Source organism: Myotis davidii, unplaced genomic scaffold, assembly GCF_000327345.1.
Source record: "Myotis davidii unplaced genomic scaffold, ASM32734v1 scaffold247, whole genome shotgun sequence".
Classification (NCBI taxonomy): Eukaryota; Metazoa; Chordata; class Mammalia; order Chiroptera; family Vespertilionidae; genus Myotis; species Myotis davidii.
The window spans coordinates 2,748,143-2,763,700 of NW_006299593.1; the positions used below are offsets into that span (position 1 = coordinate 2,748,143).

General features: G+C 53.4%; 1 protein-coding gene across 1 annotated transcript; it reads left to right on the plus strand.

Annotated features, from left to right (window-relative positions):
• Positions 1 to 679: 679 nt before the first annotated feature.
• ASPRV1 (aspartic peptidase, retroviral-like 1) lies at positions 680 to 2,257 on the plus strand. The gene has a single exon (XM_015571473.1). The coding sequence runs from the start codon at positions 925 to 927 to the stop codon at positions 1,696 to 1,698; it is 774 nt and encodes a 257-aa protein (XP_015426959.1). The 5' UTR covers positions 680 to 924; the 3' UTR covers positions 1,699 to 2,257.
• The last annotated feature ends 13,301 nt before the right edge of the window (positions 2,258 to 15,558 follow it).

Consider the following 15,558-nt stretch of genomic DNA (forward strand, 5'->3'; position numbering starts at 1 on the left):
TGGATCCCGGCTTTGGCTTCCGGTGGCGTTCACTCCCAGAGTTCAAGGTCTGCACCAGCCCGCTTCAGGGACTTAGTGAGGGCACAAGGGCTGAGGCCAGCCTGGAAGAGTTTTGACACTGGATTGGATGTGATCAACGAGGGAAAATTACTGTAGCAATCGAGTCCATGGAAAATGCTGTTTGTGTCCCATCATTTAAAAACTATTTCTGTGCATTCTTGATTCTGGGACCCTCTTTTCTCTCCCTCTTTGGGGAATCTTATGGGATTCCACACTTGGCTCAGAAGGTATGAGAAAACACCTACCCCATGCGCACACATAGTAGGAGTGCAGTTAATGTAAGGTCCCTTCCTTTAACCACTCACAGTGCTCACATGGGGCTGAGGGCAAAGGGTTCCCCCATTCTAAAGGTTGATGGGCCTCTGATCTCTGCCTCCCCCTTCCTTCTCCAGCTGATGACAAACACCTAGATGTCCTAACGTCTTCTGTGTCATGTGTTATTCTGGGGCACAGTCTGGGGAGGGTACCGAGTGGCCCCCCTCTGACTGAGGCTGGCAACGTGGGCTGGCCTGTGCCGGTCTCATGGATGGGTGCAGAAGGGCGAGGCACTGATCCTGCTCGTTGGGCAGGATGCTGGCAGGAGGGCAGGACAAGCAGGGGCGGAGCTTCTAGAACAAAGAAGGGGAGCCCTGGGGGCCAGGCTAGGCATCAAAAAGGCTCTGCAGAGAGAGCATGCCACAGTAGCCACCTCTGCACCCAGCCGTTCGTCAGACAACCCTCACCTGGTGCCTTCTGCCTGCCCCAGGCCGGGCACCTCAGCAACACTAAGAGGACTTGTTCTCCAGCGTGATTGCGCCGGCACTGCTCTGTGGCTTTCTCTGCTTGGTGTGGGTTACTGCTGCCGTTCCAGACAAGAGCAGAGGGATGGCCGGTAGCGGAGCCAGGAGCCAGGGAGGCCGCCGGGAGCATGCCTTCATCCCGGAGCCTTTCAATGGAGCCAATATAGCCCCCCACCTCTGGCTGCACCGCTTTGAGGTCATCAACGACCTCAACCATTGGGACCATGCCACCCAGCTAAGGTTCCTGAAAGAGTCCCTCAGGGGAGATGCCCTGAAGGTCTACGATGGACTCAGTCCCGAGGACCAGGGGGACTACGAGGCTGTGAAAGACACCCTGCTGAAGGCCTTCGGGGGGCCCACAGCCGCCCGCAGCCACCTGCCCAAGGAGATCGTCTTTGCCAACAGCATGGGTAAGGGCTACTACCTCAAGGGGAAAATTGGCAAAGTGCCCGTGAGGTTCCTGGTGGACTCCGGGGCCCAAGTCTCCGTGGTCCACCCGAACTTGTGGGAGGAGGTCACGGATGGGGACTTGGACACCCTTCGGCCCTTTGAGAATGTGGTCAAAGTGGCCAATGGGGCAGAAATGAAGATCCTGGGCATCTGGGACACGGTGGTGTCGCTGGGCAAACTGAAGCTCAAGGCGGAGTTCCTGGTGGCCAACGCCAGTGCCGAAGAAGCCATCATCGGCACCGATGTGCTCCAGGACCACAACGCCGTCCTGGACTTCGAGCATCGCACGTGCACCCTGAAAGGGAAGAAGTTCCGCCTCCTGCCTGTTGGAGGGTCCCTGGAAGATGAGTTTGACCTGGAGCTCATAGAGGAGGACCCCTCAGAGGAGAGGCAGCAGCCCTCATATTGAAAAGCCCCCATTTCCTTACCCCCCAAATACTGGTGGAAGACCCACCCCAGCGGAGGGGGAGGGCCGGTCCTCAGGGGATCCCTGGGCTTGGCCAACCCTCTAAAACCAACTCTGTCCCTCCTCTACTCCTCCCCTCCTCCCTCTGCAGGGCCCTGAACCTGCCCTGGTGGGGGAGGCTTCCCTGGGAACCGCACGGGTGTGGGAGAGCAGGCTGGCTTTCTTAGCGGGAGAGAGGGTCCTCACGGTTGCCAAGCTGCTATTGGTGGTAAAGACTCAAAGGCTGGAAGAAGGTTCCATGAAGGCTAGATGATTGTCTTTGAGAGAGGACTAGAGGACCTCTGAGACCCCTGAGACATGGCTGCTTCTCCCCAGGTCTGTGCGGCCTGAATCCGCTGGGCTGGCTGCAGGGTCCTCACAGCTTCTCGGGGACTCCTCCCTGCCCGGCCTTCCCACCTGTGTGATGTATATTCCTTCTGTCATTTACTTTGAAACCCATGGAGTCCTGGGCCAATAACTCATTGCTTCCAAACCCAATAAAGATTGACTCATGGCAAAACCACATCATGTGTTGATTGGGGATGAATGGGATGGATGTGAGAGGGTGAGGAAAACAGGGTGTAAATGTCAAAGAGAAGGAAGATTCCAGTATTTACTGAGCGCCTACCCTGGATATAGGAGAATACATAGATGGTGACTGTGTATCTTGGATTTTATGACAGCCTCAATTTCAAATATTTTGACTTATTTTCTCCATAATTCCTACCATCATTTCTAATGGAGTCATAATTCTTCTAATCATTTCAAATTATAACATTATAGCATCAGAATTGCCCCTTATACCCAAAAGTTACCCTGAAGTTATTTGTGAGGTGTGTTGATCAGGGATTGGAAAATTACAGTGCTTGTTAACAGATGGGAAAGGATCTGCCTGGCAAGTAGGTTCCTATAGCCGCCCGGGAGGAAAATCCCAACCAAAAGGGGACTGTGGTACAAAGCTTTGAGAGCTTTCAATGGGAGGTGGGAAGGGCCTTGTCCCCTCCCTCCTGATGGTTCGATGAGCCTGTCCTGAGGTTTCCACTGGGACACCCCGAGGCAAGCAGCCTGCCCGGAGGGTGAGTATGACTTGTCCCTGGACCTCTGGAAGCTAGTCTGAGCTGAGAGCCGCTCCCCCTCGAATTCCAGCTGATTATCTGTAAACCGAGGCACCTGCTCAGCCCAAGTCTCGTGATTACTGAAGCCCAGCCCCGGGCAGCCAAACATCTCAGGGGAATTAGCTCGTCAGCCCCAAGGAACTTTGGGTGATGGGCGGGTCTGCTTCAGGGGGAAGTCTTCTCCCAGGAAGGTGAGGCCTGGAGGAGGGTGGACCCAGCGAGAAGCCGTGAAGTGGAGACAGAACCAGAGAAGGAGGTAGGAGAACGGGGAAGGAGGTCCTCTCCTGTCCCCCACCTGCCAGGTCTCCCTTCTTAGGTTTGGTTTTAACTTCTAACAGAAGCTGCTTGTCTGCTAGGCCAAACCCTTCCCTGAGGGGACAACGCAGTTGGCACCTCCCTGTAACCTATTTCCTCCGGTCCTTCAGCTCCTAGCCACAGGCTGGGCCGAGGCGGGGAGGCTGTGGAGCGGTGGGTGGGGAAGCGGGCAGGGGTGCGGGCACAGGGAATGGGTGCCAGGCCAGAATTCCAGGCAGCACCCCAGTCGCCCTCTCCCTGCCCTTCCTCGTGCACAGCCGGCTGGTGGACAAGAGGGGGTGACCTGTGTCCCAACTGCAGGGACCTCTCCTCCCTGCTCTGAGCCACCAGTTCTCGCCTGGGGGAGCATGAGGGCCCAGCGGGGGCCCGCATGCGGAGGGGGCCCCATGGAGGAAGGAACGAGGTGGTGGTTCTTACTAGAGTGCCGTTTGTCTCACCCCGAGTGAGACTTAAGATGGGTACAGTGCGTGTGTGCGGGGGTTACCGGTGCCACCCACCCCCCTCAGTGTGTGAGGGTGAGACCTGGGCTGTGGGTGGTGAATGCCGCTCTCCTAGGAGCAGAGTATCGGGGAGCCCTGGAGAGCAGCCAGGGAGTCGGTCGGCCGGCCGCAGTGCCGAGGGCTGATGCCTGGACGAGGAGTTTGAGCTGGCTTGCAGGGAGTGTTTGAATGGCGGAGGACAAGAAAGATCTGGCTTCGAGGTGTAGGTTGGAGTAAAAGAGCAGCAAAGAATCTAGCTTGAAAGCCGCGGCAGTATTCAGACTTAGGGCCTGCGCTTGAGATGATGGGAAGGAGGAGACAGAGGCAGGCGTCAATGTGAAGCTGTAACCCTGGCTGCATTGGAACCGCCTGGGAAGAGCAATTGAAGCTGGTTCTCCAGATGGGCCCAATGGGCCCGGCCTACAGCTCAGGTGTATCCACCTCCTTTGGTTGGGACCAGCAGGAAGGTGCCTGAGCACCAGCTGGGAGCTGGTTAGAAACGCAGCAGCTCATCCTCGCCCCGGCCGGCACCTGCCTCCGACCAGATCTCCAGGTGGCTCGCATGCACACGAAAGCCCTGGCCTAGAACATTCTGATCCCACTAGTGAAGGGGCAACTCACGGCCCCACAAGACCCCTCTTTTCTAACAGTGACCACCACAAACTGAGTGCCTCCCAATGCTCAATGGTGCTGGGTAATTTCTCGTGCTTTCCTCCAGCAAACATTTATTTTTAAGCTTTTGTTTAATTTCAGACTTACAGAAAATTTGCATGAGCAGTACAAAGAATTTCCATATATGTTTAACCTAATCTCCCCCAATATTAACATTTTACCAATTAACATTACCATTCAGTCTCTCTGTGTATCTATATGTGTACGAACTGTTGAAAATTGCAGATATGATTCACATTTACCCCCCAACACGCTAGTGTTTATTTCCTGTAGAAGGAAGGAATCCTCTCATGTAGCCACAATACAGTGACCAAAATCAGGGCATTGACATTGGTATAATCCTGTTATCACCTGCAGAGCGTATCACATTTCCCCAATTATCCCCTCAATGATCTTTGTAGCAAAAGGAATCCATTGTTTTCTGGTTCAGGATCCAGTCCAGCCACACAATGCATTTTGGTCAGATCCTCAATCTGTCTTGTCTTTCATGACCTTGGCATTGTGAAGAGACCTGGTCACTTACTATGTAGAATATGAACCTACATTTTCTCATGATCAGGTTCAGGTTGTACATTTTTGGCAGAAAGACCCAGAAGCGCATCAGGTCAGGAGGCACGGGATTTGATAACGGAATAAATGCTTATTCATTTCATTGCTGGTGATTCAACTTTAGTCATTTGGTCAAAGTGGTGTCTGTCGGGTTCCTCCATTGTAAAGTAACTTTCCTGTGTAGCTACTGAGTGTCTTCTGGGTTGATACTCTGAGAAATGTGTGTTATCGGTAAAATATATAAACAGCCTGTCTCGCGTCGGACTGCCGCCCACTGGGTCCACTGCTGGGCCTTGCCTGCAATGTGACCCTTCAGCTCTGCCCCTCTCCATTTGCTAGCTGGCCCTCAACTCTAAAGAAAAGCTTTCCCTTCCTGTTTACTGCTTTACCCTCTGTGTGTACCATTGTGGACTCACAGACTTATTTTATTCCATCAGTTGTACTCTGTTACTGTCGCTGTTTGTTCTGATGCTCAAATGTCTTCAGATGTGGCCTCAGGAGCCTTTTCACACTGGCTCCTGTCTTCTTGGGACGAGTCCCCATCATCTGAGCCCTTATTTTCTGTCACAAGATGTTCCAGGTTCATCCTGTACCTTCCTTGCACAAGCCCTGGAATCAGCTGTTTCTCTGAAGAGCCCTGGTTCTTTTTTTTTTTTTAATTGATTTCAGAGAGGAAAGGAGAGGGAGAGGGAGATAGAAACATCAATGATGAGAGAGAGTCATTGATTGGCTGCCTCCTGCACGCCCCACATTGAGGATCAAGCCCGCAACTGGATTATGTGGCCTTGACTGGAATCGAACCTGGGACCACAGGCCGATCGATGCTCTATTCACTGAGCCAAACCAGCTAGGGTGAGCCCTGGTTCTTGTTGGTAGAGCCTGGTATGCAGAAAACAGGGTCTGGGTGTTAGGTGTGCTCATTGCTACTGAGTGTCATGACCTCTTAAGTCTCTCAGTGGTCGAGCTGAAATAAAAATGCTCTATAATGTAATTATAAATGTACATTATAAATGTAATATTCTTTTGGAGACGAGTACATCTGTATATGCTTTTATATCTGTCATCCTCTGTATTAAAAATCTGAGGTCATACTGACACCTCCAATTCCAGCCCAGCACCATAGGGTCTCCTTTAACCTTCCCCCTTTCCTTGTTTGTAACTTCTTTTCCCAACAATGAGAAACCTGGCTCCTGAAAGTAGTTTGAGAACACTAACCCATATATCTGTGAAAAACACACCTCGAAGCAACCAGGTGTTAAACACCTCCTCAGTGCCAGCTGTGGGTGGTCCTTGGCAGCAAATAAGATGAATTATGCCATCAGACGGCGGTCACCTTAAGAAATGCTGAGGCTCACAGCTGTGCATGGCTTTGGGTGCCAGTCTAAAGGGACAACTTTATCTTGAGGACACAATGTGCCCATCAGGAGGCCAGCTGGAGCCAGAGACCAAAGGCCACAAGTCGTCTCGTGGCGATGCCGAGGGAGTGGCCGTCTCCGTGCCCCAGAGAGGCGACCTGGCCTGCCCACCTGGTCCTCAGCCACCGAGGCAGCTGCCAGTTGACGCCACCGCACATTCCAGTCCTATCAGTCACCGGCCTCGCCAGAGTCCCCTGTTGCCAAGCAACCCAGGGTAATAAATGTGGCTTCCCTGGCTGGGCTGCAAGGAGGGCAAACTCTGGTCAGGCCACTCCGAGCATCGGCTCCACCCAGCTGGTCTGTGCCCCGCTGTGGGTTCGTGCATTGGTTCTCATGTTCTGACTGCTCAGACACGGCGGGCAGGCCTTCCCCAGGCATGTGGGGCCCACCTCGTCCTGCTCTGCCTCTCTGGGTTCCCATTAGAGCCTCTTTGTGCCTGGGAAGTGCGTGAGGTGGGCCCTGGCCCCTAGGGATTACAGTCCGAAGAGGGAGCAGCCAGGCCTGTGCTGTTTCAGGGACAGGCACATGTGGGGTTGGAATGGGTTCCACAGGGGAGATCTTTAAGCTGAGTCTTGTAAGACAAGTGGATATTTCCCAAGAAGAGGTGGGACAGAGGGCGGAAAGTTAGGAAAGGGATCGAAGAAGAGCGGGGCCTGTGCAGGTGCAGGCTAACGGGGCCTGGGGAGGGGCACAGGCCGGTGTGGAGGATCCTGAAGGACTTTTGAGGAAACCCCAGGCCCGGGATAGTGGTGCTGCGTTTCTTCAGCTCTAAGATGCACTCCATTAAAACGTACCTTATAAATGTAATATTTTTGGGAGAAAGAAAAAATAAACCTTGTAACATAAATGTACGTACCAACGGTAGACCCTGGTTTAAGGAGCAGTAAAACATGGGAGTGGTGATGGTGGGAGTGGCTCCTAACATCCAGAAAATGATTGACTTCAGCTCCATGCAGCGGCCTGGTGGGTGGTGCTGAAAAGGGTCTGGGACTGTGTTCAGACGCAGCCAGAAAGAGGCCATGATTGATTAGTGATGTCTGCCCTGGGAACAAGCATGGAGCGTGAGCCCTGCTCCTTCGGCCTCAGGTGGGAGCTGGGGAGGGTTGTAGGCAGGGATGTGACATGCTGACATCTGTGTTTGCGATGCCTCTGAGCCTCAGTTCACAAACTCAGGTGTGAGGAATGTCATTTTTAAATGATTTCCCAGAATTAAAGCTAATTATGTCCCACTCTCAGCCAGCCGGCAGACAGCCACCCTCAGTCTTCCCGGGCACTCCCTCCCTGCTCGGATTGGGGATGTCCCGGAGTCTTATGCAGCATTGAAGGGGGGAAGGAGGGGAAGAGGGCGGGGCTACAAGTCATGGTGCCCAGATGCCCTCTCACACGGAGAGCCCCCAGCTCCTGTCCACGAGATCCCTTCAGGCCTGTGGCTGTGCTGCTTCCGGTGGGGAGATTAGAAGCCCCGGTCCCAGGTCCTGCCTTCCCAGGACACCCAGCAGCCCCTCCCTGTGATGTCCTGCCACTTCCTTAGGCTGAGCCGCTGGGTGACGTGTGGGTGCCTGTTCTCTCTAGGACTGACCACCATCCATTTGGGCCAGCCCGACTGTCTTCCTCATCTCCTCTTACGCACCCCTAGGCCACCCCCAACTCCCCAACCAGGGCCCTTGAACATATTCTCATCCATGGGGTTAGCAGAGAGAAAGGATGGGGAAGAAAAGTGCCATATCTTACAGGCAACACTGGCTCCGTGACATAAGAGAGCCCCGAAAGGCCGGCTCCTTACTGAGATGGAAGAATCGGGAGCAAAAGCACACATTAGTATTGTCCTGTCCCCCAGCCTGGGGAGGGGACCGGCAGGAGACTGGATGGAGGGAGTGGATTGAGGATTCTGACCTGGCCCCGGGCAGGCTGAGGAGGCTCCGTGAGGAAGGGCACGGATTCTGGAGGTAGGAGGAGGATGAACCAGCAGGACCTGGGGCATCAGTTATGGGAGGTGAGAGAGGGACAAGCCCACGGCAGCAGTTCTCCCTGGGACAGCTTTGCCCCCAGGGCACATTTAGCAACGTCTGGAGTCAGTTTTGGTTGTCACAACTTGGGAGGCCACACTCCTGGCATCTGTGGTATCAGGGATGCTGCTCACCCTCCCACAATGCACAGGGTGCCCCTGCAGCTCCCCCACTGGCAACACAGAATTCTCCAGCCCCAAACGTCCATGGTGCAGAGGCCCAGAAACTGGCCTGCAGTGACAGGCAGGTTGCCGATTGGGCAATTTCTGAGTCTCACAAAACTCCTGCAACGTCGGTTTTGTCCCCATTAGACAGATGGGGACCCTGGACCAGGGGAGGTTAGTCTGCCCGACGGTCAGTTGCTCAGATGGTCAGTGCTGGATCGAGGCTGGAGTTGATGTCGACCTGACTCACAGTGTCCAGTTCATCTGCCGGGGCAGCTGGACAAAGGCTCGGTCCGAACTAAGTTAGGTTGTTTCATCTGTCACAAACGGGGCAGGGCAGGACAGAGTGGGGGGCATGAATTTGAAAGGCTTAAGTATCTAACAAATAGTTCTTGTTAACTGAACAGTGTATAAGGTATTTATAAACCTCACAAACATGGAGACATTCATTGTTATTTGATCAATATATGAAAATAAAAAGTTCATCAAAATCACCAGCCAGGCAGAGGAGACATAGTTGGGAGAAAAGACTCCTGAAACCTCCACAGAATCAGACCCTGCTCTTCGATGGTTACTTACCGTCGTGGTTAATTTCTTCATCGTTTAAATTCCTTTTTGTGTTTTTTTTTGTTTTGTTTTGTTGTTCTTTCTTAAAAAAAAAAAAGCAGTGAGTGCCCATTTATAGAAAAAACGGAAAATGAGGTCGCTCCAATTACATACATAAATAAACCTCACGGAGAACATGGCGCCCGCTCTCCCTCCGTGGGTCAGACGTGGCGTGTTTTTCCAGGCCTTTCTCTTTAGACATTCATACGGATGTCTTCTTCTTCCTTTTTCGTTTTCTCTCACTCTCTCGTTCTTTTTCCTTCTTAGCAAAAGTAGGATTGTGTGATACTCTCTGTTTTGTAAATACCCAGATTTGATTAAACCAATCCCCCGCTTTGGACATTTCGCTGTTAGAAACCTCACAGAACAGTAGTGACAGGAAAGGACTGCAATCACGTACAACACACCTCTCACAGCCGGACACAGACACGCACAGTGGGAGTCCGTTTGTATGCGATTCTAGAACAAACAGGCCACACGGAACCACGGTGCACAGACATGCAGGCTCAGGACGCACAATTGTAAGGCAGGAAAGGGCGCGATGACGGCAGAAGGGCCTCCAGTGTCTCCCTCCTGCCTGGGCTGCTCTCCGTGTGGTAACTCACCAAGCGGCACATTCGCCTTCTCTGCACCTTCATGACACTGCACTGTACATTTAAGAAGTGAACGGGAGTGAAATAGTTGGCTGAAACAGTAACTGGAAACTTAAAGCAGAGGGTAAAATTGATCTAAGCCAAACACTTGAAGAGGCACAAAAGGATGCACTCCACCTCCGTGCTACTTAAAAATCCAATTAAAAAGAGAATAACGCGGAGTATAGTTTTAGACCAAATTGTCCTTTTTGGGCTGAATTGTCTCTCCCCCCACACACCTCCCCTGGCCCCGTTCTCAACCAGGTTGTTTTCTATCAGGTGGCTTTTGCTTTTGAGCAGTCACCTGGATTATGCGAGAGCCTAGGACTTCCCGGGCCCTCACTGTAGTGCTTTCCCACAGCCCTGATGCAGATCAAGTCCTTAATCTGCAGTGAAACCTCACTCCCTGTGTTTTACCATCTTCCCTTGGGGCATGTGACCTCAGAGACCACTGGTCGGCCTTAGCCCTGAGACTAAGTTTGTCTCTGTCTCTCACCCACCCACCCACAGGTGTGTCTCACTGAGCACCCCCCCCCGCCCCCCAATGTATGGGCGCTGTTCTAGGTGCTGGGACAGCTGCAGTGGCAAGTTGTCCCTGCTCTGGCTCAGCCCCTTTTTTACATCAAACAGACACAAACATTAATGTGTCGTGTGGTAATGAGAATGGAACCAGGGCCAGGGGGATAGCAGGTAGAAGTGATGAGGGATATACAGTGTGATGCAGAGGGACTCAGAGGGCCTCGTGGATAAGGGGACATTACGCAGAGACCTGAGGGTAGTGAGGGGACAGCCAGGTGTCACGGGGAAGGCATTCCAGGTGGAAGGAGTAACGCGTGCAAAGGAGGAGCGCACAGGCGGGGCTGGGGAGTGGGTGTGTGGGGAGGGTGGTCAGGAGGGGACTCGCCACTAGAGAGACTCAGATGTTCTGCTGAGCGGAAGGAGCGCCATAGGAGGGTTTTGTGTCCAGGAGGGCTGGGACCCGATGTCTGTTTTCAAAGGATCTAGGCTTTGGGGAGAGCCTGGGCGAGGGGCGGGGGCAGAACTAGGGAGGCAGCAGGGAGACCAGCTCAGGCTATGCCAAGGCCCAGGGCTGCCCCGATCTGGGCCGGTGGCCCCTCTTTCACTCTGATGTGCTCTCCAGCCTCTGCATGTGGCACAATAGGTCTTCCCTCTGCGACGGTCCCTTCACTCTGAGACTCAGAGTTGAGCCCTTTTCTCTTTGACCCTCTGGCTGTAAACAGCTTCCTTTTGTCCATCCGTGGCCAAGTGCAGGAGCCTCACTTATCTCTGTCCAAGGGGTGCCTTCCCCTTCAATCAGGCAGCTATCTCGGGGTCGTCCTAGCTGAGGGAATGTGCCGTCCGTATCGGACTCCAAATTACTGTATCCATGTCACACGGACGGGGCTGGGGACAGTGGCGCAGTCACGCCACTGGATGCCTTTTTGCAGATCAACCAGCGCCCACTGATTTACTGTTGGCGGGGTCACGAGTAATTTGTTAATAAAATGCGGAAATTTGCAAGTCGCTTTCTCTTTTAAAATATACGACAGAGCAGAGTCCAGGCTGGTCCTGTAAAAACGTCATTCTCGTGTATTTGCCATCCAGCACACTTTCTCGAACTGGGAGAAAGGGTGGCGCTCCTTCCGCTCTGATAGGTGACTCAGACCCAGGTCACCTCTGCCGCTGCCTCCGGCCTCTGTGGAAACCCCGAGAGCCCTGGTTCCTCTAGACCAGCGGTTCTCCACCTGTGGGTCGCGACCCCTTTGGCGGTCAAACGACCCTTTCACAGGGGTCGCCTAGGACCATCCTGCATATCAGATACTTACATTACGATTCATAACAGTAGCAAAATTACAGTTATGAAGTAGCAACGAGAATAATTTTATGGTTGGGTCACAACATGAGGAACTGTATTTAAAGGGCCAGAAGGCTGAGAACCACTGCTCTAGACAGTGAGTGGGGATTGCCTTCAGCCCTGAGGCAGCTCCCTTCTAGTCTGGCAAGTTTGCTTCCAGTACTTAAAAACACACACACATACAAAAAAAAACCCTAAAAAACCCCCACACTCACCTTTCCTCTCCACACTCTCAACTCCAATAAACTCACTCCTTAGTCAAGCTCACTTCCCTCTGTTTGCAAAAGAAAAGGCCAGAGCATTTATTGTGCACAGCAGCACTCTTATACAACCGTGCCTTCCTGTTCTCTACAAAGGTGGATTTGAGATGCCTTCCAAGATGACATGCATTAACACAGGAAAAAATTTAAATAAAAATCAAGGTCAGAGAATTTCAGACAAAAATATACAAATCATGGTGTCTCACATCATTACTAAAGATGAGGTGTGAATTTGGCTCTGAGCTTCCTGGCAGCCAAAGCAAGAAGAGGAAAAGGGTGCATTTAATGATTCACTGTTTCCCGGAGGAAACACACACCCCTTCTTCAGGGAAAGCGATGGGATTCCTGGACTGAGTCCTGGAAGGTGGTTTTGCCTAACATTAAAGAACCGCAGTGTGATGGAGCAAAAGCAGTGCTCACCGGGTCCCACCTGATCCTCTGTTTCCACCGATGCCTCTTCTAGTCTCCGCGTTGTTCCATGCCCGGTGCTGGTCTGCGCGTGGCTGGCGGCTGCTTTGACCAAAGCTTTTGACTGCAAAGTCGCAGAGACTTGTCACCACGTCTGCAGTAACGTGGAGTTCACACTTGCGGTGTCTTTCTTGACTGTCTGGCTAGAGCTCCAGCTACTGCTCTGAGTTGCGTTTCTGTTGGAAAGGTGCATGCGAACGCCGGGGCTTCGGGCATCTGCCACGTGCAGATGGCACACTGGCAGGATGTCGGCATTTTAGCCAGGGTGTCTTGCTGGGTCACTCCGGGGCTTCCTCGTCGAGCTGCCCTGCAGGGCTGGAGGGGTCTCAGGGCTGGTGCCTTTCTGAACAGCACCTAGATGAGGTGCCACCTGACAGGGCCCCGACCTCTTCTCCGCCCCCCTTTCAGCTTAACCACTTCCTGCCCACAAGTTGTCGTCTGAGTAGCAGTCAGAATGACACATTTGAACACTCCCCTACCATCTGGTGTCATTTCCCCTGAAGGCTGATTACCTGTCCGCGTGTCAGAATCTTGTCTTCTGGAAATCTGTAGTCCTGCCAGCGCTCCGGCTCTGCTCCTTGTCAGTGTAATCACCGCCATTGCTCCCATGTCCCGGATGCTTCCCGATGCCAGGCCCTGGGCTCGGCTCTCTTTCATCCCTTTCCTCTCGAGTCCTCCCTCCCCCAAAGCCCTGGGAAGTACAGTTAGCCTTCTGGATACACAAGTTTTACATCCGTGAATGTGAAAATATTCTCAAAAAGAAATCCCAGAAAGTTCTGAAAAGCAACCCTTGAATTTGCCACGTGCGGAGCACTTGCCCCGAGCCCACCTGGATGAAGCGACGTGTAGGCACAGCTGCTCAGCCCACCTGCCAATGCAGGTTCTATGCAGATACCACGCCATGTGATACAAGGGGCCGGAGCATTCTTGGAATTTGGTGTCCGAGGGGGAGGGTGTCCAGGGACCAATCCACTTGGATGCTAAGGGACGAGAGGACCGTCCTCACTTTACGGACTAGGAGAGCGGAGCCCAGGACAGCTGCCCAGGTCACCGAGTGTAAAGGGTGGAGTTGCCACTGGCCCTTAGATCCATCTGACTAGTCTGTGTGCTTGACCAGCGCCCAGGACCCCTTCCCAGGTGACTGCAAGGCGTGGCAGCCGTGGCACCCCTCCCCCCAGAGCCCCTCATTCTGCTTGGCCAGCTCGCTCCAGTGCTGATGATAACAGCATCTTCTACCGTCTGGGTTGGGAATATTGACAAGGCAAGAGTTTGTCCAACACTCTGACTTCAACCAGGTGACCATTTTAGCAGATGGATATAGGGTCTTCCATCCCCACTGGCCACTCTGTGGGGCTGAGGTGGCCCCTAGGTGTTACCCAGCCTGGCCAGCCGGGTGGCCAGTAGGGTTGGTGAGCAGGTGTGTTTCTCCCTTTCCTCTGTCCCAGTGGCCCTCCCAGGTCTTTTCTCTCCCAGGCCCATGGATTCCTTAAAGGTAGACACATTCTGACCCAGAGCTTTCTGCCCTGAGTCACATTGCTTTATTCCCCACTGGACGATACATTCACCCCGAGGCAGGCGTCGGCAGCCCCATCCACCTTGACTGGTCTCCACAAGGCAGAGTGGGCAGATATCTACCGCCCAGTTAGTGCCAAGCCCTGAGCCATGCTTCCTGTGCAGTCCCTGCCTGGGGGGCCCTTGGTTGTTGGAGCCGAATGCCCCTAATTGATGGGACGGCCCAAGAAAGCATAACGAGGAACTGCTATTCCAGAGACTTGGCAGAGAACCTGGTGTCCCTCCTCACCTAGGTCACAGTGACGGCGGAGAGGTAGACCAAAGAGGGACTCCGGCCTCGGGGAAGTTGTGTTTAGCAAGTCCTGGTGGGATAAGTACAGTGATGTCATGGGGTCCACAACCAAAAAGATGTGGTGTAGAAAGAAGGTCTTCAATCCCAGACTGGATGTCTTCGCCCAGGAGCATGCTGGGTGATGGCACAAGATGTCCCAGGAGGCTCAGGAGTCCACGTTATTCCTCACCATAGGCAGGGAGGGAGTTAGAAAGAGGGAAGCGTGATGACTTAGCAATGAGCATCCACAATTGTCTTGTGCATTCACAATTTCTGCCCCATTAACTGACACCTGAGGCCGCTCTATGGTACAGGAATAGCCGCATTCAAAGGCTTAGAACAGGAAAGTTGCTTGACTTGGAAAATTGATTACAGTTGGACATCGCTCCTGCAGGAACGGAGGCAAAGGAAGAGGGCTCTGAAGTCAGCACTCGCTGGCTCTGTGGATTGAGCAATGCCTCACCTCTCTCCCTGCTTCTCCGGCTATGAAATGGGGTCATGATGGCACTCCCCACCCCCACCCCAGGGCTGTGTGAGAGGTCATGGAGGCACCGAGCACTCAGGAGATGTGGGTTAAACAATATTGTGACATGGGCCGTATGGTACAACGAAGGACACTCTTCATCAGGCGGCTGTGGACAAAGTCAGGGAACCGTGGATAAGATTTGTCATCTTGTGGGGAGGCTCTCTGTACGTGAGAGCTGTCTGCGTAGTTATCTGTGGTGCAGGGCTTCCTCTCCTCAGCTGAGTGAGCAGGGCCCCTGGGAGAAGACAGTTTTCCCCCATGTCCACTCCTACAGGTCACTCTTTTGTGGGTTCAGTTTGGAGCCTGTCCAGAGGGGGACCCTACAATCGCATCCTAGACAGGCCCCGCCCGTGGCTGCTCAGTTTTGGAGAAAGCGGAAGGGCCCGGCCACTTTCCCCGAGTAGACGTCGCAGGAAGATCCTTTCTCATAAGACCCGCAGGCTGCATGCCACAGAGTTATCTCCGAGGGTGCCAGAAAAACCTTCCCAAAGTTTTAAGTGGGCCCAGCTGGTGTGGCTCAGTGGTTGAGCATCCACCTATGAATCAGGAGGTCACGGTTCAATTCCTGGTCAGGACACATGCCTGGGTTGCGGGCTTGATCCCAATGGGACATGCAGGAGGCGGCCGATCAATGGTTCTCATCATTGATGTTTCTCTCTCTCCCCTTCCTCTCTGAAATCAATAAAAATGTATCAGGTGGTTTTTAGAATAAGTCACTGGTCAAGGAGAAAGACACCCTTTTCCTTCCTCTTGACTCGAAGCTTGTGCTCTCTTGGGGGAGCCAGAGGCGGCGGGTCAGCGGACGTGCCGGCCGGGGAAGGAGCTCCGGGCCAGGCAGTCCCCCTGGAGGCCAGCCCAGAGGGCAGGGTCCCGTGGTGTGTGCTTCCGTGTGTCTCCCGCTGTGACGGTCCCTCCTGCT